Raw genomic sequence first — 23,294 nt, 5'->3', positions numbered from 1 at the left:
AGAATCTGTTGCTACTAATGTTTGTAGTCTGTGATTACATGTATTGTGTATCTTAAAAAACGTCTTTAAATATCGTGATATAGTATTTTTACCACTTTACAAAATGTAGAAATTGGAACTAAATGAACTCTGATCATGAGTATTGGAAGATGTTATTTTTGTGGTAACATACTGCACCTGTAGTATCTGTAGTAATATTTCCAGTAAAATAAATGACCATTACCAGACATTTTAGTGCAGCAGCCCTGCATCTACTCTTCTGGAGTATAATGTCTATAATCTCCCCTATAACAATAGGCTAACGTGCATCCCTGCTTGGTTAATTTTTCTCAAAGTCCCACCCCAGGCTGAAGTCAGACACTGAGATACTCCCTTAGGATCCCAGTAAAAGTGAGAGATTCCTGCCGTGTCTTGGGTCTGAACCCCTGCTGGAACCAGGGTGGCCTGTGACGATATGGAAAAATCATGTAAACAATGAGGGAATTACTAAGCACGTTGACTGTGGTGGAAATTTGCCTTCCCCAGAAAATTACCAGTGAAATTAGCAGGGACTAAAGTGCATGCGTCTTTGACCTTCAGCAGGAATGCTTTGCGGTGGGTCTTCAAGCCTCGATCATGTGCTCAAGCTTCACTCCTTCCATAAGTAGGTCAGCGTCAGGTTCTTTATTTTAGTCAGCAAGCTGAAAGAGAGAGGGAGAGTGAAGTCATCCCCCCCGAAGACAGCGTGAGCTTTCCATACTGTTCGCTCACACAGTACCATATGCCTCACCGCTAGTGCTGGAACAGCCACACTGCTGGGGGAAAAAAAGTCATTTTCCTTTGTGCGTGGAAAAAGCACTCATGCAGTCTCTTGGAATAGGCGTGTTATTTGGTGACATTTTATTAGCAGATTTTATGTGTATGCTGCAGTAAAGCAGGCTAAGTGGTGTTGGGACATATGTAGTGTCTGTGTGTGTTGGTGATGTTTAAGTGCGGGAGCCGTTTTATCAATGATCCTGATATGAAGCTAAACTTTACAGTTAAACAGTGCTTTACTGACCAGCTGTTGGTTGTCTTACATGATTTGTTAGTCCTCCACTGTTGGTTTTCTTAAACAATAAGTTAAAGAAATTGCAGAAATCATCTTAAAGGGCCTATTTCATCTATCCATCTGTCCACTTCTTCATAGTCAGGGTAGCAATAAGCCTACCTGAAATCATCAGGCACAAGGCACAAATGGCCCATATCATGTAGATTTTTCCACCTTTTTATGTTTTTATGTATGTTATTCAACCAATTTACTTCACTCTTCAATCCAGTCTCTTCAATCCAGTTGGTGCAAATATGGGAACTAAGCTGCATAAACAGAATGCTTTGAATTAGTTGCTTTTATAAACGAACACATTTACATGAAGTCTTCAGCAGCTTAGCCCTGCCCGTTCAATTCATTTGGTTCACAGTTTGATTCAGTTAGGGTTATTTATTTATTTGTTTTGTACATTGAACTTTTACCCGAGTTGTCTTTTTGAATGGTTTCAATGGTTTTGGGGTTAAACCACACAAGTGTCCTAAGCAGATGGCAAAAAAAAATAGCATTTATGTAAAATGTCGGATATGAATAGTTTAATTAATACAAATTGTTGACTTTCAGCAAAGCTGTACATCATTCCAGTCCAGGTAGAGAGGGAGAGTGAGAGAGAGAGAACGAGACAGAAAACAGACCACATGGCTTATTCAGGAGCTTTAAAAAAAGACTATTCTTTAAGCTGCTGTGTTGGCAGTAGCTGCCACCGCCTCTCCATTTGTGACCTACTAACAGCTGCGGGCTCAGTCAATGCAGTTTATTTGGAGACTTGGTTTAATTTACCCCTGGCACTAGTGTGCTTTTGGATACGGTCAGTATACCCATGGGGCAGAGACCTTGGAATGTGGCCTGCAAAAACTAGAGGTCTAGACTGGCACAGCCGCTGAATGAAGCAGCACCTCAGAGAAGACTGCTTGGCATTCCAGACAGCGTCTCTCTTGAGAGTGCCTGGGGTTGTTTTAGTCCATTTGAAATCTCTACAGGTAAACTGCAACACAATTGCCATCCCTGCTGTTCCAACACCAGTAACAGCAGAGATGGAAGAAGCTTCAATCTAGCTGGGGAGCAGAAAGTGCTTTTTATTTGACCAGCGGTCATTGTGGTCATCTAATTGAGTTAGACCTGCTGAACCTGCTTTCAGCTCTCAAGACGTTAAAGGAGCATCAACAGGGTGTTTATTCCCTGCTGTTTGTGTAGATAGAAACATGGTACATCTTTATGCTCATGTTTGTTGGTATAGACGGGTGTGTATATCCTTGGGTTTAATTGTTTCTGTCAAGCAAAAACCTTGTATTTCCAAAATGGCAACTTTTCTGGACTTCCTTAACTCTGGTGTAAGGTGTAAGGCTAGCATGTGCTTCCCTGAGTCAAATAAGGCCAGCCTACTCCTTAACTTTTTTTATTATTTTTTTTATTATTATTTATTTTATTTATTTTTTATTTTTTATTTGGAGCATTTCTGTTTGCCCACATATTATAAAATTATGTCAACAACTGTCAAATTAGGTCAAAATGTGCAAAAACATTTGAACTGTGGTGGCCCCATGTCCTGATAAGGTACCAGATAAAAACCAGCATTTCTGTCTGTGTTGTAGGACCTGTCCGGCTCTATAGATGACCTCCCCACTGGAACGGAGGCAGCCCTCAGCTCAGCGGTCAGCGCCTCAGGCTCCACCAGCAGCCAAGGGGATCAGAGCAATCCCGCTCAATCACCTTTCTCCCCCCACGCCTCACCCCGTCTCTCCAGCTTGCGCAGCGGACCCTCGCCTTCCCCGGTCGGCTCGCCTGTGGGTTCCAGCCAATCACGTTCCGGACCCATTTCACCAGCTAGTGTACCAAGTAAGCAATAAAAATCCCCCAAAAATCCTGTGTTTAGTGCTGTGGTTCTTTTGGCCTTATGCTGGGTTAAATTTCCTCTTTTGATGTGTATGAATGTTGAAGAAGATGATGTCACCTTTTCGGCTCTTTCTGTTCCTCTTGCGAACTGTCACAGCAAACTGTCATAGCATTTTTACCCTTAAAAGCTGGTGAATTACCAGCTCACCATTACTGGTAATGTGCAGGCTTTGCGTCATTCAAACTTGCTGGCTATCATTGGTATTTTACTGGGATGCATGCTTTCATATTTGTCATTTAATTCCTGGTAAACTTCTAAAGACTTGCCTTTTCCAGTAACCAGTAAACATTTGAGCCCTCCCAGTAAATCAGTGTGAAGTGTACTAGGTCTTGTGCGGTCATGTGATGTCATATCTTTCAATTCTTGCTTCTGTTCACACACAACCATTTTCCGTCTGTGCTTATTTGAACTAGTAGTTAAGGCTGTGGTTGCTTGGGCTTGAATTTGTAACTTAATGAACTATTATGAATGTGGTTCGTTGATCATAGTTTAAAACTACTTCCTTTAAATACAAAGGAATACCACCCAAAATGTATCTTAAGTAGAAGCTGACCAAACGGTCAAAAGTTGTACTTACTAATGGGCTACTGAAGTGTTGTACTTGCACAAGCGACACTAGCTAGTGAAGTTACGCTAGTTACTTAGCCTTACCTGGAAAAAAATGAATGAACATATTCATTTTGTTGCTGCTATACTGCTAATATTATGGCTTTACTACCAGCAGTGCCAGCTTCAAGCGTAGTATTTTTCAAGTTGACTTTTGACTTGTTCACTGGGCCATATTGCAGTTAAACATTGTGTCTTCTCCTCTCCCCATGTGCTACCATGACTACATGTGTATGTGCTACATCATTGTTCTTTTCTGTTTCTTCTTTTGTTTAATGGGTGACGTCTGTCTCAACTTCCTGTAATTGGTCCAAAAGTCAACAGACAATCTTGGTCTGGTGGATTTCACACCTGCGTTTTTGGTTCAGATAAAATGGGAAGTTTTATTAAGACTCTGAGAGACCATGTCATGCCAGTGCAAGATGTGAGTAGCCACAACCCTGCTATGCCCTGAAACTGGCCCTAAAAAAGGTCATGCCTCAAAAACCCTGAAATCTGCGGACTGACAGAATTAACCTAAACTGCCTCAGACACAACTCAGAACATGAGTATAAGAAATGTCTATTCTAGTAATACCATAACAAGTAGTTGTCACTGCCAGCCCTCAACTTGCCTCACTGTCCTCTCATTTCCAGTGTTGGTATGGCTGAAAGGGGGGTGAACTGTGTCTGTGTTTTCCAGCACACCTGGGTCAGAGGATGGACTCCCAGCGAACTCCCAAACAAGCCACCCAGTCATTAAAATAGTTTAGAAACTCTGTTAGCAGTTTGGAGTCACTTTAACGCAATTACTCTCCCGCAGCGTGGGCCATAGTTAGCCCGAGTTGAGTTCTAGGCGGGCAGCAGAGGCCTTTGAGCAGCTGAAGCGGCAGAATCCCGTCCACGCTCTCGGCGCTCTAGATGTCACTAACGAGGTCCGCAGGAGACCATTTACACGCTCGCACACACTGATACCTCACCCCTGCTGAGAGAAATGTCCACCATTAGCCTCATACTGGACACACATGCACTCATACACACACACACTCACACACACCTCCCAGAAGATAGGTTAGAGTTGGATATGGAGTTTTGGGCTAATATTTCTAACACGCAACCTTTTGGTTTTAAATGTGGGTTTATAGATACAGCTAATATTTCGGAGACTTTATTACTATGTATAGATACATATAAATATATATGGAGTAGGGATGTAAGGGTATACGTTTGGTTCATGCGTGTGTGAAGATTGCGCTTGTGAAATGTGGTTCCACTTCACATTCATCAGAGTTTCACCAGGAAAGCTTTAAGCCTTTAACATGTTACCAATGGAAGTCAAAGTAAAGTGATTTTTTCCAAGTCATTTCAGATCATTTCTCTTGGCCCGTTTGTCATAACATTTTAACACAATGTAAAGAACAATTGTCAGTGAAAACTGGAAAATGGAGATGTTTTATGTGAGAATGACAGTAATTTACATATGCTACTAATTGTTATTTAAAGATGTACATATAGATTTATATACATAAGAGACTTTCATATGACCCCTCATTCTGGCGATGTTTAACAAAGTGTGTGTGTGTGTTTAGGTACACAGATGGCCCCACAGACCCCCGGGAACGTTTCAGATGTGGGCTCCCATTCCACCCTCAGTCAGTCACCCATGTCTCAGGAGAGGGGTGAGTTTTTCTCTCTCTCTCTCTCTCTCTCTCTCTCTCTCCTATTACCTGCAGTAACAGGCCTCATAATGGTCAGTTGTGTGTATTTCTCATCTGTCCCGCAACGTGTCTAATATGCCTCTGCTCCGCCGCTCCATCTCTCCCCGGCATTTTCCACAGGCACTTCAGATAAATGGACTCATTTGTGTGACATATTAGCACCTGTTATAGCTCTGTTCTGCTGCAATACTCTGCTCCTTACTGCAGGCTACTGTGGCTGTGACAGACTGTCTGGGAGCGTAGCTTTTCCATTGCCTCGACTCGTGACACCATGCTTTCGCGTTCTCTGTGGCCAACGGACACGGTTGCGCTGTGGAACGTTTCAGTGTGTAGGCTGTGAGCTCAAACTGAAACACTATTGTTAGTGTTGGTTTGTTGATTCAGGGGGAAACTTTACCAGCATTTTAGAATCAATGGAATGTACAGGATTTGGCAGTTTGTGGGATGATTATGCCTGATTAGGATTATGTTCATTTACCCTTATATGACAGAATAGTGTTATATATATATATATATATATATATATATATATATATATATATATATATATATATATATATATATATATATAAACAAAGTCTTTCTTTCCCCTCAGTGTACTCCATAAATAAAAAAAAGTCTTCACCTATCACACAATGCTACCAGTGCTGCAAAGGTGTAAGGCTAGCATGTCCTTCCCCGAGTCAAATAAGGCCAGCCTACTGCTCCAGTTTTAGCTGACGTTAAGGCAGTATCATTGTAACAGCTTAACATCAATTAACATACACCTTCACTGGATAGCATCCTCCTGAGTAATGAGTGAAGGGAGGGGCAGAGGAGGAGCTTCCTATCCACCCAGAAAGAGCAAAGCCATTTAAATCAATGATGCAACCAACATTTGGATGTCTGCGCTGCTCTGCAGTGATAGAAGGCTCTCTAGTTTGTCTTCTCACAGTAGAGTATTTTGAAATCTTTGAAATGTTATACATGATGTGTAACTGTTCCATTAAGTCCATTTACTCAATGAATTGGGAAAACAATCCGTAGTTACTCAACTACTAACATGATTGATAGTGGCAGCCCTAGAGCAGTGCAAGTTCTCTGGTTTTGGAGAACTCTCCAGAGTTTCCTCTTTTGCTGTGGTCTCGTTCAACAGCTCCAGCCAATCTTCCGTCTCTGAACAGTTCACTGCTGGTCTGTGTTCAGCATGACGTCTAAACTTCGCCTCACTCCACTATCCATTCTCCAGGCACTTAAGGAAAATACGCATACACACATGCTCTGTGCAGTTCTCTGCAAGCAGTGTGTTTAAAAGAGATTTTGGAAAGCTTTCCCAGCTTGTTACTGTGAGCTGGGTGAAGAACCAATTTGAACCAATGTGGTGTCAGATAAGCTGGTGAGCTCATATAGTATAACATTTAGGTTTTAAAAAAAGTATTTGTCCAGACAGAGCCACAGAATTCTTGAGTACTCTTGGTGGATTGGTGGATTTTCTTTATTTTCCTTTTCAGTGCTAGCCCCCCCCCCCTTTTTGTCATATGTACCACCTGCTTGGTTTGAACACGCATTTATAAATGACCCAATAGAGATCAGCCATAATTACCAATGAAATCTCACTGCATGAGGTCATTAATGTGCATTAAAGGTGCTCAGAACTGTTTACCTTCTGTAAAGCTTCCAATTGTACGTACGCAAGGGTGTTTTTTCACAACGGCGACGAAACCAGCTTATTGTGTGCTTGTGCTTGTCTTTGTTTAGGATTTGCCCCTAACCTGCAGCGTAGTGGCCCTGGCCCACAGTTTGGTCCCCAGCAGGCTGGGCCTGCCATGTCTCCCCATCCCTCCCCTGGGGGCTCCATGCACCACAGCGTGGGCTCCTACCAGCAGGGCGGCACTACCTATGGACCACAGAGTGGACAGTATGGTCCTTCAGGTAAATACACAGCATTACCTCTCCCAAGACCAGATATATTAAACCTTTTCAGACCAGTTTTCAGGTGCAAATAAAAGCATTCCCCTCCACACCACTTCCTGACAGTCCAGGGGATTGAGATGGGAACCTTTCTAAGCTGTAGGCCACAGCTGCCGCCACCTGTTGGATTTACTACAGTTTGGGTAACTAATGGTGAAAAGGTTTATTTGGATATTTGTATGCTGTTCTGCCTTCTGTGTCATACTTATACCCCACCATCTCCTCATCTCTTCTCTGTTCCTCAGTCTCATCTGTCAGTCCTACCTCTGTTCCTCAAAGGGATGCAGAGTGCCTCATACACTCAAGTGGTGGTTGAAAAGCATCTTACTAGTAGAGTTGCATTAACAATTATGTGATAGTGATAGCAGCTAGTTGTTAAAAGCATTATTGGCAATAGAATAGTACTATTTTAGCAGAATACCATCATTTTTACTGTCAGGGAAGGCAACACATTTCACAAATTCATTTTTTTTTTTGAGTAGAATTTTACCATTTTAGATCACTAGGTTTTTGGGTTCCATGCAGAAATTGTGTGTTTTATTTACATTTACATTTATGGCATTCAGCTGACGCTCTTATCCAGAGCGACTTACAAAGGGTACTCATATTACAGAGGAGGGCCAGTGTAGTATTAGGAGTCTTGCCCAAGGACTCTTATTGGTGTAGCGCAGCATAGTCACCCAGACTGAGAATCGAACCCCAGTCAGGTGTGGTAGCTCACTGGCAGGTAGTGGTATTACCTGTTGCACCACACCAACCACATGTTTTATCTACAGCCCTAGCAAATAGTTGATTTCAGACACATTATGAGTCACTACCAGTGCAGTATGTTAACCCATTTTCTGTTGTCTGGATTTTGTTGGGCTTTGTTAGGGTGAACAAAAGTATTTGTTTTAATTTCCTCTGTTGTTTCAGGTGATTTGTGTGTGTGTGTGGGGGGGGTCGTCTCTGAATAGGACTCAGGAGCAATCTATCATGAATGCTATGGCATTGCCTGCGTAATAAATGGACGACCGTACTGCATTGCCTTCATAACGTCAGTAGGCCCTGCCTCCTTTTCCTTTCTGATTGATAGTCCCTGTTGTCGTGTAGCTTCTCTTGTGTAAATGGCAGCCGTCTGAAGACGCCAGAGTTGTGACTGTTGTACACTCAACACTGAGAGATTTGCGGAGCTAGCTGAGGGTGTAAAAGCAGTCAGGGGATGATTGGATATTTACTTGTCCGTGACGAGAATGAAAATGACCTTTCTCTTCCATAGGCTACCTTAGGAAACCATGCTTTTCTAACATGAACAGAATTTCCCTTTTTCGGGCAAAACTTCGCTCTGAGGAGGGACGGCCTGTGGAGCAGACTGCCAGTCTTATTGTATTTGGCATCGCTTCTTGCATTTTGTTTGGCCCTCGCTGCAGCTTGAGAAACAATTCAAACATCAGGGAAACACAGGCTCCAGATCTGTACACTGCCTGCTGTTTCAGATGAAGTACATACAGAACTTGCAGCAGCCTGTAAAAAAAATCACATTATGTTGTTTTAGATTTGTTGCAGTACATAAATAGAAACATTCAAAAGGAGTCAAACATTATTAGACAATTGTTTAAAGGGAAGGATTTATGACTTTTGCACAAAAAATATTTATTGGTAAACTAGTCAATTCTTCCTTGATCTTTTTTGATGACCTGTGCAGAAAGCATATTTTTCATGATATAAGTTAAGCTATATAAGCTATAGCAATTTGAGGAACAGTATTCTTCAGTGAGGCTCAGCTATGATGACTGGACAAATTATGAGTACCACTAGTTCATATATTATTATGTACAGAGTACATGCATTTAACGATCTGCCAATCTGGAGGTAAACCGTAAACAATTCAGTCTAGCAAGGAAATTGATGATATGATCTTGCTCAGTGTTTATGCTGAGCTAACAACATCATCCAATTTTGTTTACCCTAACTGGACAGCTCCACTGAGCAGACACATTCACCAGAAACATTTTCTTATTCTGGTTCCATGTAACAGAGAGTAGAGAACAAAAAATGGGTCTACAGAGCGGTCACAATGCACGCTAATGATTATTTACCAAATGTACTGTGTTATTGATGTTTCACACTACATACTTCACAGAAGCAGCTATTTCCTATTATCTTAAGCTTTTATTTTCTGACAGATCTTTTCATTGAAACGATCATCGCTATTCTTTATTTGATAGTTAATACGTACGTTCCTGCAGGATTCTTTGTTCTTTCATTTCTGGTGTCCTGCGCTTTTGAGAGTTTTACTGCTCTTTGGTTTCTCCTAGATTGTTTTTTCAGGCTGGGTGATGGAACCCTTGGTGCTCTAAACACCATGTTGAGCATAAAAGGACAGCCGTGCAAAGGTGCTCAGACTAATAACACACCAAAACTGCTGTAAAAACATCAAATAAAGCATAGGATCACGGTGTGATGGCGTAATGGGAGCTTGTAAAAGCAGAGCTGCTCTGAGCATCTGAAAAATCCTGTTAGAGTAAAATGCAGTGATGGTATTTCATGAGTATCGAATATCATGGTATACATTTAATTATTTTTTTAATTATTTTATAGTGGCACGTGTCTGCACCTAATGACCATATGTGATTGGTCAGGATGCTCAATAAAGCAAACCACAAAGCATTCAATGATTTGATTACAGACTCGAATTCTGCACACTGAAGGCTGAAGTCGTGATGATGGTTAAGGAACAATATATTGTGCATCCCTAGCACAGAGCCAGAGGTTATCTCTCAGTGGTTCTGGGAATTGAAGGCAAGGCAGCTGTCCTGTCTCTCTTAGATCAATGGCACCGTGCCCTCTCGTGCCCCCTGGGAATTCTGGGATTACGGGGACTCAGAGAGGCGGAGCAGGGCGGCTGACAGCGCCAGAGCTTTTCCGTGTAATTGGCAGCGCTCCAGGGCCCTACCTCGCTCTGGAAGGGTAAAACGCCAGCTTGTTAGGGGTTAGTGCTCGGAATAAGTGCAGCGCTGTGGAAAAAAAATAGCAAAATGGCAGCTTTCCCCAACCATCTCCTCGACCTGCTTCATATATTTTTGGAACTCATGTATGACATCAAAAATTAGTTAGTTATTTTTTTTTTTTCTCCCACATTTCATGTCAAGGGAACAGGAAGAGATGCCAAAACCTGTGATTTCCTGCGAGACCCCGCGAGAAACCTCAGGCAGCTCGACGAGGTGGAGATTTCTGGCTGCATTTTGACAGCTGCAGCTCGAGTGGAAATCCCTGTTCTAATTGTGCCTGAAACGCTGCTTGGCAAAGCCCCGTGCATTATAATAATATGCATACGATTTCGACACAAACACAGGCTTCAGTACACTTAAGGCCGCTTTCTGCGCTCCGAGCAATCCTGCAGATTGGAGTCACGTCTCTCTCTGTAGCTCTTGGGGAACAGGCACACCTCATTAAGATCCTGGCTCTCCGCTGATCCGCTGGAGCTTCGGCCCCACGGCCGTCATGTGGAATATCCATTCAGTGCCGCGGAAACTTGCTGACAAAGTGGCTGTCTCTGCTCACGGCTCCGGCACCTCTCCCGCGGAGCTGGGCTAATCTAGATGTCTGCTCCAGTGAGGGAGACGAAAGGGAGAGCGAATGGGCTCAAAAGACCCGAGCACCTTTCCGAGTTCAGCTCTGATTCTCTGAATAGTGGCTAATTACAGGAATAGTTTAGGGGGGAAAACTATTTTGCACAGCTTTCCTCTTAGCCCAAATGTAATCAATCTGCCAAGATTAATTTGGTGTCTGAAGTTTTTAAGTTTTGATGGAAACAGAGGCAGTTAGGTATGGGTATCAGGCCACTATCAGAAAATAGTGGATCAAACATGACGGGAATCTACATGACATGAAACATGACATATCTATCCTGAAGTAGCACAGACTCTCACTGCGTGATGTGATCATGTTAGCTGTGGGGTAGAAGTTTGAGAATGATAACCTACTTTTAGCAGCTCATCTTAGATTATTCAAGTAAACGCAGTGAATTTTAAAGCACAGTACGAGGACGCAATCATGTCAGCATGGACCAGAATTTTATAGTTACTTTTATAGTGTCAATGAAAAATTTGTTCGTTTTTGTGTATTACAGAACTGTTATTGTCAATTTCAGGTAACTACCCACGTCCAGCCAATTACGGTGGAGCTCCTGGCCCCAGCTACAGCGGCCCTGGGCCAGGCATGAGCCTAGGGATGAATGCTAGCAGCCCTATGCACGGGCAGGGCCCTGGGCAGCCCTGTGGCTCAATGCCAGCTGGACGAGGCCCAGGTCAGCCAGCGAGTGGCCGTCCATACCCAGCAGGCTCCAGCAGTGTGGCCCCCACTTCCCCAAATATGCCCCAGTCTGCTGGGCCTGGGATGGGTCCCCCTCCACCCACGGTTAGCCGCAAACCTCATGAAAGTGGACCTGTGCCCTGTCCACAAAACCCCCTCTCATCCATCCAGGCAAGGTGAGCACAGTGTCTCTGTTTTAAGCCATCCTTGTGGGCTTCATTGGTTATATCACAGTCTATGTGTAGAATTATATTGCTGCATATTTTTATATGATTATGTCCAGTTGTTTGTGGACACCCCTTCTAATGAATACATTCAGCTACTTGTAAATTGCACCCATTGCTGACACAGAGGTGCAAATGCACACATGCACAGAGTCTAGTCCCTGTAGAGGAGTGTTGCCAATAGAATAGCACTATTGAATAGGACTGAAACACAAACCTATTGGCACCATGCCTAAAGCCAGGTGTGGGCTAGAGGGGTATAAAGCCCCCAAGCATTGAGCTGTGGAGCGGTGGAGGTTCTTTGGAATGATAGCGTTCCACCCAGTACTTTTGGGAGGAGTTGTGATCAGCCAACATCCTGACTTTACTAATGCTCTTGTTGCTGAATGCAGTTAAATTATTAATTAAATTCTCACAACAGTCTAGTAGAAAATCTAGTAGAAATCCTTCCCTGAACAATAGAGACAGATATTCCAACAAAAGCAGCAGAAGTATATTTGAAATACCCTTGAAAGGGAATAGGGAGTAGGTGTCCCAATACTTTTGACCATATAGTGTATGACATATACATATGTTCAAATGAATATGTATCAGTCAAAGTGACTTTAAACCTGACGATTGAGGTTGTTGTGCCCTTGCCCTCTGCTCCAGGCCTCCATATGCCAGGTCCCCTGTGTACCCTGGGCTATCTGGGCCAGGGGGTCGACCATCCCCCTTCACTTCCACACATTTTCCTCACCCACATCACGGCTCATATGGCAGCGGCCTGGGTCAGCCTCAGTCTGAACAGTTTGGGTAGGTGCAGCTGGCAAGCCCTGCTCCGCCACCGCTGCCTAAACCTCTGTACTAAGCCCTCAGAGCTGCTGCTGCTGCTGCTAACACTAACTTATTAACTTCACACATATTGATACAAAACAATACATTCACTAAATGGTGTTGATTTTTTTTTTTTATCCTGTTAAATATATATACAAGTACAGTGTAAAATGATATTGAATTTCTTGCTTATTGGCTTCCCTGCAACGCTTCCAGTGCGCTACAGCTGTGCTATTTATCTACTACATTTACATTTATGCCATTTGTCTGATGCTCTTAACCAGAGCGACTTTTATTTGAATCCTCTTTCATTTGAGTCTTGCTCAAAGTCTTTTATTGGTGTCGTATGGTGTGCTTTGCCTGGCCAGGGGAATTAAACCCTGGCCTGTCACGGGGAAGGTAGTGGTGTTACCCTGCTACGCTTCACCAACCTACTACCTGGCGCAGAGACCCTCCACTTAACACACTTTTATGACTAATCAGATGTTCAGACATTGCATTCCGACCCATCCCTAGTTTAAACACAGATTAGTATAGTATTTTAGCCCAAAACATTAAATAGTATTATAAACGTTTCTATCTTTTTAAAACTAATACACTTGCCACCGTCAGATCAATGAATCAGGGTTGTTTTCCACCCTCACTTGGGAAACATGCTGTTCTTTTGTATTGCGGGAAGGTGACTGGGAGCCATATTTGTGCATCAGCACAGGCCTCTAAAAAAGTTATTTTCTTTAGCAATCGATAGCCGGCTCTGAGTTGAAAACCAAGACAACAAAGCAGCAGAGCAACAACAAACTCCAGTCAGATGGTTTGGTTTGCGTGAAATGGCTTCTTCCCTGAAATCAAACTTAATACCTAAAAATTGGATAAGACTCAACCTCAGGAGGCTCTGGGTAGACATTTCTGGGTCTCTGAAGCTTAAACCTCATTACGCACAGCCCTTCTGAGATAGTAAGAAAAGATAGTGGTTTTAGGGAGCCCGGCTGCAAAACTTCGACTTCTTACTAAACGATACAGTAAGCAAGCTGAGGCTCAGTTTTAATGAAACTCACTGAGGGCAGCATCAAGACCCCTTCAGCTTGGCGAATGCGAGTGCAGAATAACTTACAGTTACACAGCAAGTAATGTGAATTGAGTCGTCTTATTTAATGTGTGGTCAACATGAGGTACTGCTGAACCCAGTTAAAACCCTAGGCTTATTACATCCTTAGGCCTATTATTCAGTAGCTACATGGGAAACAATACTAACTACCGGATATTGTTAATGCGTAGGAGTGAGGATAGGAAGCCGGGATTCTCTTGTTTGTTGACTGCTGCTTTTAAACGAAGACAGTTGTTGCTATAACATCTGAAACATAATTCATGTAAAAAATATTGTATTTATTTTGGAGCATTTCTATTGGTTTATCCATCATGAAAATGTGACACAGATTAGCATTCTCTGCAGCTCTGTCCAGAAGGTCATTTTGTTTAGTTTAATGGTATGGTCCAAATTTTTCTTTTCAGTTTTCTAGTTTTTTTTTTGCTTCTGACTTAATCTACTCACTGTTTTCATGCCTATTTATTACAATACCTCACTGGGAGCCAAACTCCCAGACGAGCTTACTTTTTGAATGCTTGGAGTAACGTTCTTTCTTTGCAGTACAGAATGACTAACGGCTACTCTGTCCGCTAATGACTAACTTTATTAATAGGAATATATGTTGTTCTAAATAATGACAAGTTTTTTTGTTTGTTTGTTTGTCTTTGGGGTGTACAGGCCGGGCGGCTACCCAGGAGGTCCCCCTTTGGGTGGCATGGGCCCTAGTGGCCCCTATAACCAGCTGCCGGGCAGCAACTCCAACAGGATGAGCCTGCAGGGCCCTGCATACAACACTATGCCCTCTGGTGAGAGCTCTGAGGGACACAGCACTTATAACCCTTGTTATCCTGTTAGTGCATTGCAAAGCAAAGCAAATCTCCATTTTTGTATAGCTTACATGTAATTCAAAGGGGTGTACAACTCTGACCTCACAACTGAAATTGTTCAGAAATGTAATTGTCCTTCTGAATACATTTACTATTAACTACTACTATCATAACTCAAACTACAATCCTAACTCAAACTACAAGTACTATTTTTTTTTTAACCTTTATTTATTTATTTATTTATTTATTTTTAATTCTCATCTTGTCTATATAAAATATGTACTTTTTATGTAGTGTCTTGTTTGGAAATATTTTAAACATGTAATATGTATTATTTAATATCAGCTATGCTTTTAAATAAATGCTACATAAAAAGTACATACATAAGTACTGGTGTGGATACTGTATCAACATCTTAATGATATTATTAATGTTTAAAAAACGCACACCTATATAAGCTAAATGTAAATAACAGTAAATGTTTTTACTTAAACAAGATGAGATGGGAAACAAAATATCTTTAAGCAGTATTTTGAAGATGTAAATGTACATGCAAGGAGCAAAGATTTTATCTTTTGTAAAAATGTAGTAATTTAGTACAATTAAGTAATATTAGTAAACAATTATGTAGGGAAAATATTCAATTTAGTATTCAGTTTTGGTAGTACTTCAGTACAGTAACAAAATACAATCTCAACTGTTTTGATGTGTGATACATGACTGTGTGTGTGTTGTGCAGGACCCATGGCAATGGGAGCAGGAGACAGCATGCCGCCCACTGACCCAAAACAGAGAACAGAGCACAAAGAGGAGAGCAGTGTGGCAAGCACAGAACAACCTAAACCTAAGGTACAGATGCACTTTGCTCTCTCTCTCTCCTCCCCTCTCTATGCCTGTCTCTGTCTTGTGCTCTTTCTTTTCTTCTTCCTCTGCTTGCTGTCACTCTTCAGGCATGTGATCAGAGACGCATCAAGCCTTAGAATAAAGGGAATCCACTGTTACCCTCTGTGCTGCTGCTTGACTGCCCTTTCCTCTGACTTGTGGCTCAGCTATGCTTTGCTCTCCTGCTCTACTAGAAAGCAGAACACATTGCAGACACACACTGCATACACAAGCACTGAATGCACAGACTCTACAGGAGGCTACACCAAGCTACATTCAAATGTGGCCAAAGAATATAAAGCATTATTTTAAAAGCCATTCAGTTCACTCAGAAATATTTGGGTCTCTGAAATAAGTTTTGGGTATTTCCAAAAACCAACTTTCATTAGCATGAGACTGGCATGAGACTAGAACTGTCCCAAAACTAAGCACACAGTCTGACCTGTACAGAACATTACTTGTGCAGGTTTAGATATTATGTGTTTGCAACTCCCTTCTCACACTTTTTTTGGACTTACCAGAACTGATGCATGCACAAAGTGCTGCTGGTATTTACATCAGAACTGGCTCTGTGACTCATATTAGTTCTGTGTAATCTCACACTTCTCCTTTATTTCCCTGAAACCAGCAGCCTTTCATTTGCATGAGGCCAGAACTTCACTAAACTAAAACTGGATGCTTGTAGGTGTGGATGGCCGCTTTGTGGCCAGTGAGAGGGGGAGGTATTGATGAACATGAATGAATAAATCTGAATCAGGGAAAACAGTGTTAGCTTTCAACACTGTTTTGTCTTCTTGTCCAAACCAAAGCTTCATTATAGCTGTGTTTTAGTTATGGCAAAGTTATTTGACTTTATCTAAGTCATGATTAGATTTGGACACGTTTACAGCGTGTTGGCTGTAGACAGGCTATTTCCTCACAGAAGCAACCAACAAGGTTTCTGCTGTCAGTCTGAAAATACATGGTCTGGCCTTGTACAGTACTGTGTAGGCCTAGAAGGTGGAGTTTGTTATTTTGCATCTCTTATGTTTGAAGTTAATCATTTTTTTATTTGAAAGTGTAAAATAGAATTGACATACCTACAGTCTTAGAAATGTGAAGAATAGGGTCCACTTGTGTGGATACCACAGACCAGCATGATTTAAACTATCCCCTGCCCCTAATAGAACCTGATGATAAAATATGCGTGGTTGGTGTGGCGCAACAGATAACACCACTACCTGCCACTGAGCTACCACGCCATGTGGGAGACTGGGGTTCGATTCCCGGGCTGGGTGACTATGCTGCGCTACACCAATAAGAGTCCTTGGGCAAGACTCCTAACACTACATTGGCCCACCTCTGTAATACGAGTTACCTTGTAAGTCGCTCTGGATAAAAGCGTCTGCTAAATGCCATAAATGTAAATGTAAATATGTATCACAGCACAGGGGTTTTGATTCCGTATGGTGCAATGTATTGCGATACTGTAAGCAAGAAAGTTTTTTTTTTTTGTTTTTTTTTTAATGTAAGGCAACTCATTATTAAAGAACTCAGCCTTATAAACATAAAATCTGAGTAGAAAAGAAAAGTTGACTGAGAAAATCCATCCAGTCCAGTATTTCTGAGAGTTCATACAGAATTGGTAAACATAATATCGCGATACTCAGATATATCGTTATTTTCTTTCACCTCTAGTTTGAAGTAGAAAATACCTAAAACTGTGCCTGTGTAGTGTCTTTTTGCTCCTTTCCCCCTCCAATATTGCAGTGATGATTAACAAAGGACGCATCATGTAGCCTTAGTCTGGGATTTGAACCATTTTCCATTGGCACGCTTGAGGGAAAGACAACATTACTGTCTATGTAAGACTGCAGGGGCCTCTATTTAAATGGGCAGTCTGGCCATTACAGTTGGTAGGATAGGAGTTTGTGTAGTACTTTGTTATTGAGAGAGGGAGAGACAGAGTTACTCATTACGCTTATTTCTTATGTGCCTGCATGTGCCCTCACACCTAGTCTGTTTTGACTGATTTAGTGCAGATCAGGATGCGAAAATAACAACACTCCTCTCAGAACTTGGTTTACAATGCAGACTGCTTTGACACATGTCCCTGTTTGCATTTTTTTTTTTAATACTTTCTTTTTTTTTTTTTTTTTTGAGTCTGTGCTCGTACTTGTCGTGAGAGTTGTTGCTTGTTTCTACATCTTTTTCCTGGAGTTTTTTTTACTTTGGTAGCGAACTGTGGGGGGGAGCTGTTATGATCAGAGCAGGAAGACGAAGACTGTCGCTTCAAATTGTTTTAAAGAAATTCCTCTCTTGTCTCTGTCTTTCCTTTTGGGTTATTTAATGAGCACCCCCCCCCCTCCTTTTCTTCATATACACACACACACACACACCTTGGTATTGTGCAGGCTGTTGTCATGGTGACAGCTAGCGCAGTAGCATGGCTTTGTTTTTGCCTCGCGCTCAGCGGAAAGTGGAAGCTTCTCCATGCAGAACCTCTGCTCCTGTGTAGCGAACTGCTGCTCAAACCGCATGCTGTTTGAATCGCTGTTAAATTTTCCTACTCCGTCTCTCTCGCTCTGTTCGTTCCCATGTCGTTTCGGAGCGTGGCAGAGCAGGGTAGCATTTCAATAGCTCGCAGTGGGAGCTGTTTGGAGTCTTCAGAACTGCTCTATAGCTGTAGCGGCGGAGTGAATAAGAGAGGCCGAGAATAAGAAGAGGAATGCAGCACTCACCTCTGCGCTCTCTTTCAAAGCTGCCGGCTGGCGCTCTTGATGCACCACACAGATGGAAAAAGCTAGACTGCTTGGCTTTCAGTCATGTGTGAGCTGATAAACGACGATCTCAGGAATCCCAAATGGATTCCATCATGGAAAATGCACGATATGGCCAAATGTTTTTGGACACCCCTTCTAATGAGTTAATCCAGCTACTTTAAGTTGTAGCCATTGTTGACACAGGCGTGCAAATGCACACACAAACACACACACCGCTTGTCTAGTCCCTGTAGAGCAGTATTGCCAATAGATTAGGACTCTCTGGAGCAGATAAATGTAAAGCTATTGGCTCCATGCCTAATGCCAGGCATGGCCTGGAGGGGTATAAAGCCCCCCCAGTATTGAGCTGTGCAGCAGTGGAACTGTGTACTCTGTAATTACGGTGCTTTGGTGGTGAGAAGGTGTGGTGATCATCCAACATCCTCTAGTAGAAAGCCTGCCCTAGACAGTAGACACAGCTACTCCAGCAAAAGCAGGATAAACCCTTGGTTTAGGAGGAAACATTGAATGAGCAGGTGTCCCAATACTTTTGCCCATGTAGTGGACAGTTTTATTCTGTAGTAGCTCAAGACCACACATTCTAGTACTGACCCCTGAGTATTATTTTGAGGTCAGCAACATGCCCAGATAAGGAACTTTACATAAGAGCTGGCACTACAGTTTGCCTTGCGTTAACCCCAACTACTACCAACGTTGTTTTGCCAAAAGCATATTTAGAGTTTTTCTCTTTCCCCAAAACACGTCACATTGATAACACCCTAAATCAGTAGTCACCCACATCACCCATGTCCAAAAACTTCTTATTATAAAACTATACTATAAAACTGTAAATATACCATAATGTATAGGTAATACTGTGCCCTAAACCACATCCACAAGTCTGTGCCACCTTAATGTGGAGCTGGATGCATACTGAGTATTTACAGATCTTAGATGATTGACTATTGACTTCTAGTGTTCATTAGATAAATTAGCCTTGAAGATCCAGTTGAACGAAATCACAGTATTTGGATACTGTATTCTTACTGACTAAATCTGGGCAACATGAAACATTTTGTAAATAAGCTAGAAATAGTCAAAATAGAAATATTGCTAATAAATTACAAGCACGTTACCACATTATAGCAAAGCTAAAATTGACACGTGGACAACAAAAATAGCCTCAGACACTTAACTACCACCTTTCATACAGCTTGCTGGTTTTTGCGGGGTCTTTTGATCAGCTTCCTAGTCTTGTATCAGTGCATTGAGCAGCGATGATGGGGATGTTTGGGGAGAAAGCGTATAACTTTTAAACTCTTTGGCTGGGCTAAAGAATCTCAAGCTAACGTCTTGCCTTACTAAACAAAGAACAGCCACTCTCATTTCTAAGCTTAACCCAATAGCCTAATGACAATAATAGTCTACAAGTTCCTTCGTTTTGTTCCTACTCTTTGGACACTTCTGCTGCAGATATATGTGCAATATCTTGGGGAGGATTTGCACTTTTGAACGTTTCTAAACCTATTATTTCAACTAGGAGGAATTTATTAGCTGTTTAAAGTTTGATTTACTAAAACCTTTAGCTAGAACGTCCAAACCGTAACAAGAACAAGTTGGCGTCCCAACGTCTAAACAGAAACACAGCCGTGTTCATTTTCTCCGCTCTGGGCTGCCCCTCAGCGATGGTTTGGGGGTGCTATCGGACAGTGGCGTATTGCATATGTGAACACAACACTTACAGGAAGTTCTCTGTGAGGAGAGCGTGATTTGTGTGTGCATGAGACAGCAAAAATACTGGGATACAGTGAAAAGGAGGAACTGAAATCCCACTTGACTTTGGTTTCTCACCATGTGATCCTGTTGTGTGTGTGTGTGTGTGTGTGTGTGTGTGTGTGTGTGTATATTTTCTTATTCTGGGTGACAGGACAGCTACAGTGCTCAGTGTGTGTCTCAGCCCCCCACCCCGTCCCCCCTCTCCCCCAGCCCTGCCAGCCTCTCCTCCAATCACGGAGACGACAGTGACAGCATTAGCAGCCCAGCCTGGCCAAAAACACCCACCAGTCCTGTGAGTGCCACAAGCACTTTGCCTCCTTCTCCTTTCTTTTGCTCTCTCTCTCTCTCACTCTCTCTCACTCTCTCTTCTTCTCCCCCTTTTCTCTCTCATGCTTTAGTGTTTATTTTCCCTTCATATTCGCTGATAGTATCTTCTGCCCTCATGTTGTTTTGACTGTCGATGTTAACACTGTTTCACAGATTTTCTCATTAAGCTTAAGATGAGGAACCACAGTGCTGATTAGGAAAGTCAGCCGTGTGTGTTGTGTCTGACTGGGCCCTTATGTTTTCTTGTGGATGCTACCAGTATTTTATTTTTAACGTGTAGTACTAGTATCTAGTATTCTAGAGTAGTTAAGTCTCAGAGTTGTGTTTATGTGTGTCAGTGTCCGTGTATATCTCATGCTCGGATATCTCATGCTCAATTTCACTCCTCATGTGTAGAAGCACAGTTCAGCCACAATGACGAATGAGAAGATAGCTCGGCTGTATGAAATGGGCGCCGAGCCAGAGCGGAGGGCATGGGTGGACCGTTACCTGGCCTTTATGGAGGAGAGGGGCACACCTGTACCCCACCTACCTGCCGTGGGGAAGAAGCCTCTTGACCTGTGCCGTCTTTACATGTGCGTGCGGGAGATCGGAGGGCTGGCAATGGTGAGTGGAACCGATCTGTACATGACGTTCAGGGTCATACATAAAACACAAGTGGTTTTGCTTGATCTGTAGCTCATGGCCTCTACTAGCAAGACTAGCAAGTGGAATTCTCATGACTATCAGATCAGGTATAAGCAAGGAAAGTAGACAGGAAAGTTTCATTCGACCATTTTGATTTTGACATTTTGACATTTTGACCTCACGATTTTGACATTCTGCCCATTGGCTAGGGTTTCAACCCAATTCCAAAAACATGTTGCGTCTGGTTTCTATCATTTTCATGTTGTTTATTTGCTCAGCGTTTGCTGTGCTGAGACTTTGTTTTAGACTCTTGTCCCCAGTTCTCCCCTTTTTGCAATTAGCTTCATTAACCTCTCCCTTGCTCACACAGGTGAATAAGAATAAGAAATGGCGGGAGCTCTCCACTGTCCTGAATGTGGGCACATCCAGCAGCTCAGCCAGCTCCCTTAAAAAGCAGTATATCCAGTACCTGTTTGCTTACGAGTGCAAGGTGGAGCGTGGGGAGGAACCCCCGCCAGATGCCTTTGTCATGGGAGATGGCAAGAAGCAGCAGCAGCAGGCCAAGATCCAGCCCCCTTCACCAGGTATGCCTGGACATGATATTGCACTATGCTCACAAAACACATCAAGTTCATTTCATTTTAATGTCAGAATACCTAAATGGTAGGTTTGACTATTACAAAAGGTTCAGCTGCACATAGAGCAAAGTATATTCAAATTATCAGCTTTTTTCAAGAATTGTATACTAAAACAGCCATGCTTTTGATATTATAAGTTTATCTTAATGGATTAAACATTGGCAGAGCTGATTCCTCAAGCCTTAGCAACTTGTTATTAGAGTCTGACCAAATTGAAATGTATGGGTTCATTACAGAAAGTAATATATAATGAGTTTATATTTAAAATAGTTTTCATAAACAGTGCTTTACTGAATTATATAATTGTTAGTTCTCAGTTGTCATATTTTAAAGTCAAATAAGCAGCAGGAATGTTTGCTGTTTTGGTTACTGTAATTGTTTTTTTATCGCTTCTGTTTTTCTGTTTTGTTTTTTTCCTCCTCTTTCGATTCCCAGTGGCACAGCCATCTGAGGTGTCATTATCAGGACATTATCTGTGAGATTTTTGCCAATACCAGTAATGCCATGAGTCAATAATATCAACTCTTTACTTAAACAAGTAAAAAAAAAAAACTGCTCAGACCATATACCACCACACCCATCAAAGATAAACTGACCTTTCTGTACAGTATTAAAGTTAATGGTAGCTAAATGGCACGTTAAATAATTTATATATGGTGCATTATAGTGTTTAGTCTACACAGTGGCCCTCTAGAGTTTACACATCTCCTTCATCCCCATCTCATCTACCTAGGAATGAGTTTCACTCTGGCTGCACATAAGCCTAAAATATCTGACAGGTGATTGAGTCAAGCTGAGAGCGGAAAAGAGAAAAAAGGGGGGTGGCAGAAGGGGGGGGGGTGGCAGGAGGCAGGCTGTCAAGCAGCCAGCTGAAGGAACAACCCCCCTCCCTGCCCGCAGGCAAGTAACGGATGATGTCAGAGAGAGAGAGGGAGAGAGAGGGAGAGCTGTCAGGCAGCAGGAGGGGGGATTCCCCTGGAGAGGATTAATGGGAGTGGGGGGGGTGGGGGGGAGTGTGGGATATAAACAAAAATGACCTCTGTCTGACCCCACACATGCACAGTGGACCAGTGAGCCAGCACTTTTTTTCCCTCTCTTTTCCCCCTCCCTTACTCTGAATGAATATGGCATTGAGGTCACCTCAGTTCACTCACACTGGAAGTGCCCTCCTGTAAACCCGTCTGCATTGTTTACTCTGAGGGTGGCAGTGTTACGAAGACTTTCAGTGTCCTCCTTGTGCTTCACTCCATTTCTTTTGAAGTGCTGCCACTTGTCCTTCGCCACATTACAGAAATACAAGCTGGCTTTATTACTTTTCATAATTATTTTAGGCTGAAATGATGTCTACTTATGCCATCTCCCTCATAGTAGCTAAAACCTGCACTATTCACATTTTATTGGATTATGGAAATGAGAGCCTTAGAGTTGTAGGATTTTAGAGCCCTCCTCTTTGTACATAATAATACAGAATAAAGATAATTAAGTCGATACTTCTTGTAGTTCCAAAAATATAATAACAGCTTCTTATTAGAAAAATTATTTATTTTCTCTGATTCTGTTTTGTTAAGAAAGCCCAGATTTTACTACTATTAAATACACCATGCACAGAACTGACTGTTTATGCAGTATTGGGAAGTAGAGAATAAAGTAATTCACATATCCTGTTTTACATTTGAAAGTATTCGGTAAGTTTCATTTTTTAAGCATTATTATTATCTAAGTTTTACACAGGAAGTGACTTGAGTGAGCAACAAAGCCGAATGCAAATTGTTTTCATTATAATTACTAAAGCTGTCTACGCCATCCCTGAATAGCAGAGATTGATGCTGCGCACCATTTTTAATGCA

At 42.2% G+C, this 23,294-nt stretch overlaps 1 protein-coding gene across 10 annotated transcripts in view; it reads left to right on the top strand.

Moving 5' to 3' along the window:
• The window catches only part of arid1b (AT-rich interactive domain 1B), a 73,142-nt gene that overhangs the window by 43,106 nt on the left and 6,742 nt on the right, over positions 1-23,294 (top strand). For 6 of the 10 annotated variants that reach the window (XM_072686725.1, XM_072686745.1, XM_072686718.1 and 3 more), the window contains 10 exons: positions 2,659-2,902; positions 5,134-5,223; positions 7,000-7,173; positions 11,345-11,681; positions 12,381-12,524; positions 14,308-14,435; positions 15,196-15,305; positions 20,007-20,147; positions 20,579-20,788; positions 21,180-21,393. In XM_072686725.1, the coding sequence (XP_072542826.1) occupies positions 2,659-2,902; positions 5,134-5,223; positions 7,000-7,173; positions 11,345-11,681; positions 12,381-12,524; positions 14,308-14,435; positions 15,196-15,305; positions 20,007-20,147; positions 20,579-20,788; positions 21,180-21,393 (1,792 nt within the window). The remainder of the gene's footprint in view (positions 1-2,658; positions 2,903-5,133; positions 5,224-6,999; positions 7,174-11,344; positions 11,682-12,380; positions 12,525-14,307; positions 14,436-15,195; positions 15,306-20,006; positions 20,148-20,578; positions 20,789-21,179; positions 21,394-23,294) is intronic. The other 4 variants (XM_072686754.1, XM_072686753.1, XM_072686752.1 and 1 more) reach the window with 2 other exon arrangements.

Source organism: Salminus brasiliensis, chromosome 1 (genome assembly GCF_030463535.1).
Source record: "Salminus brasiliensis chromosome 1, fSalBra1.hap2, whole genome shotgun sequence".
In the NCBI taxonomy this organism is placed as follows: Eukaryota; Metazoa; Chordata; class Actinopteri; order Characiformes; family Bryconidae; genus Salminus; species Salminus brasiliensis.
Note: the sequence above shows the minus strand (reverse complement) of the source record. Positions and strands in the feature narration are given on the sequence as shown.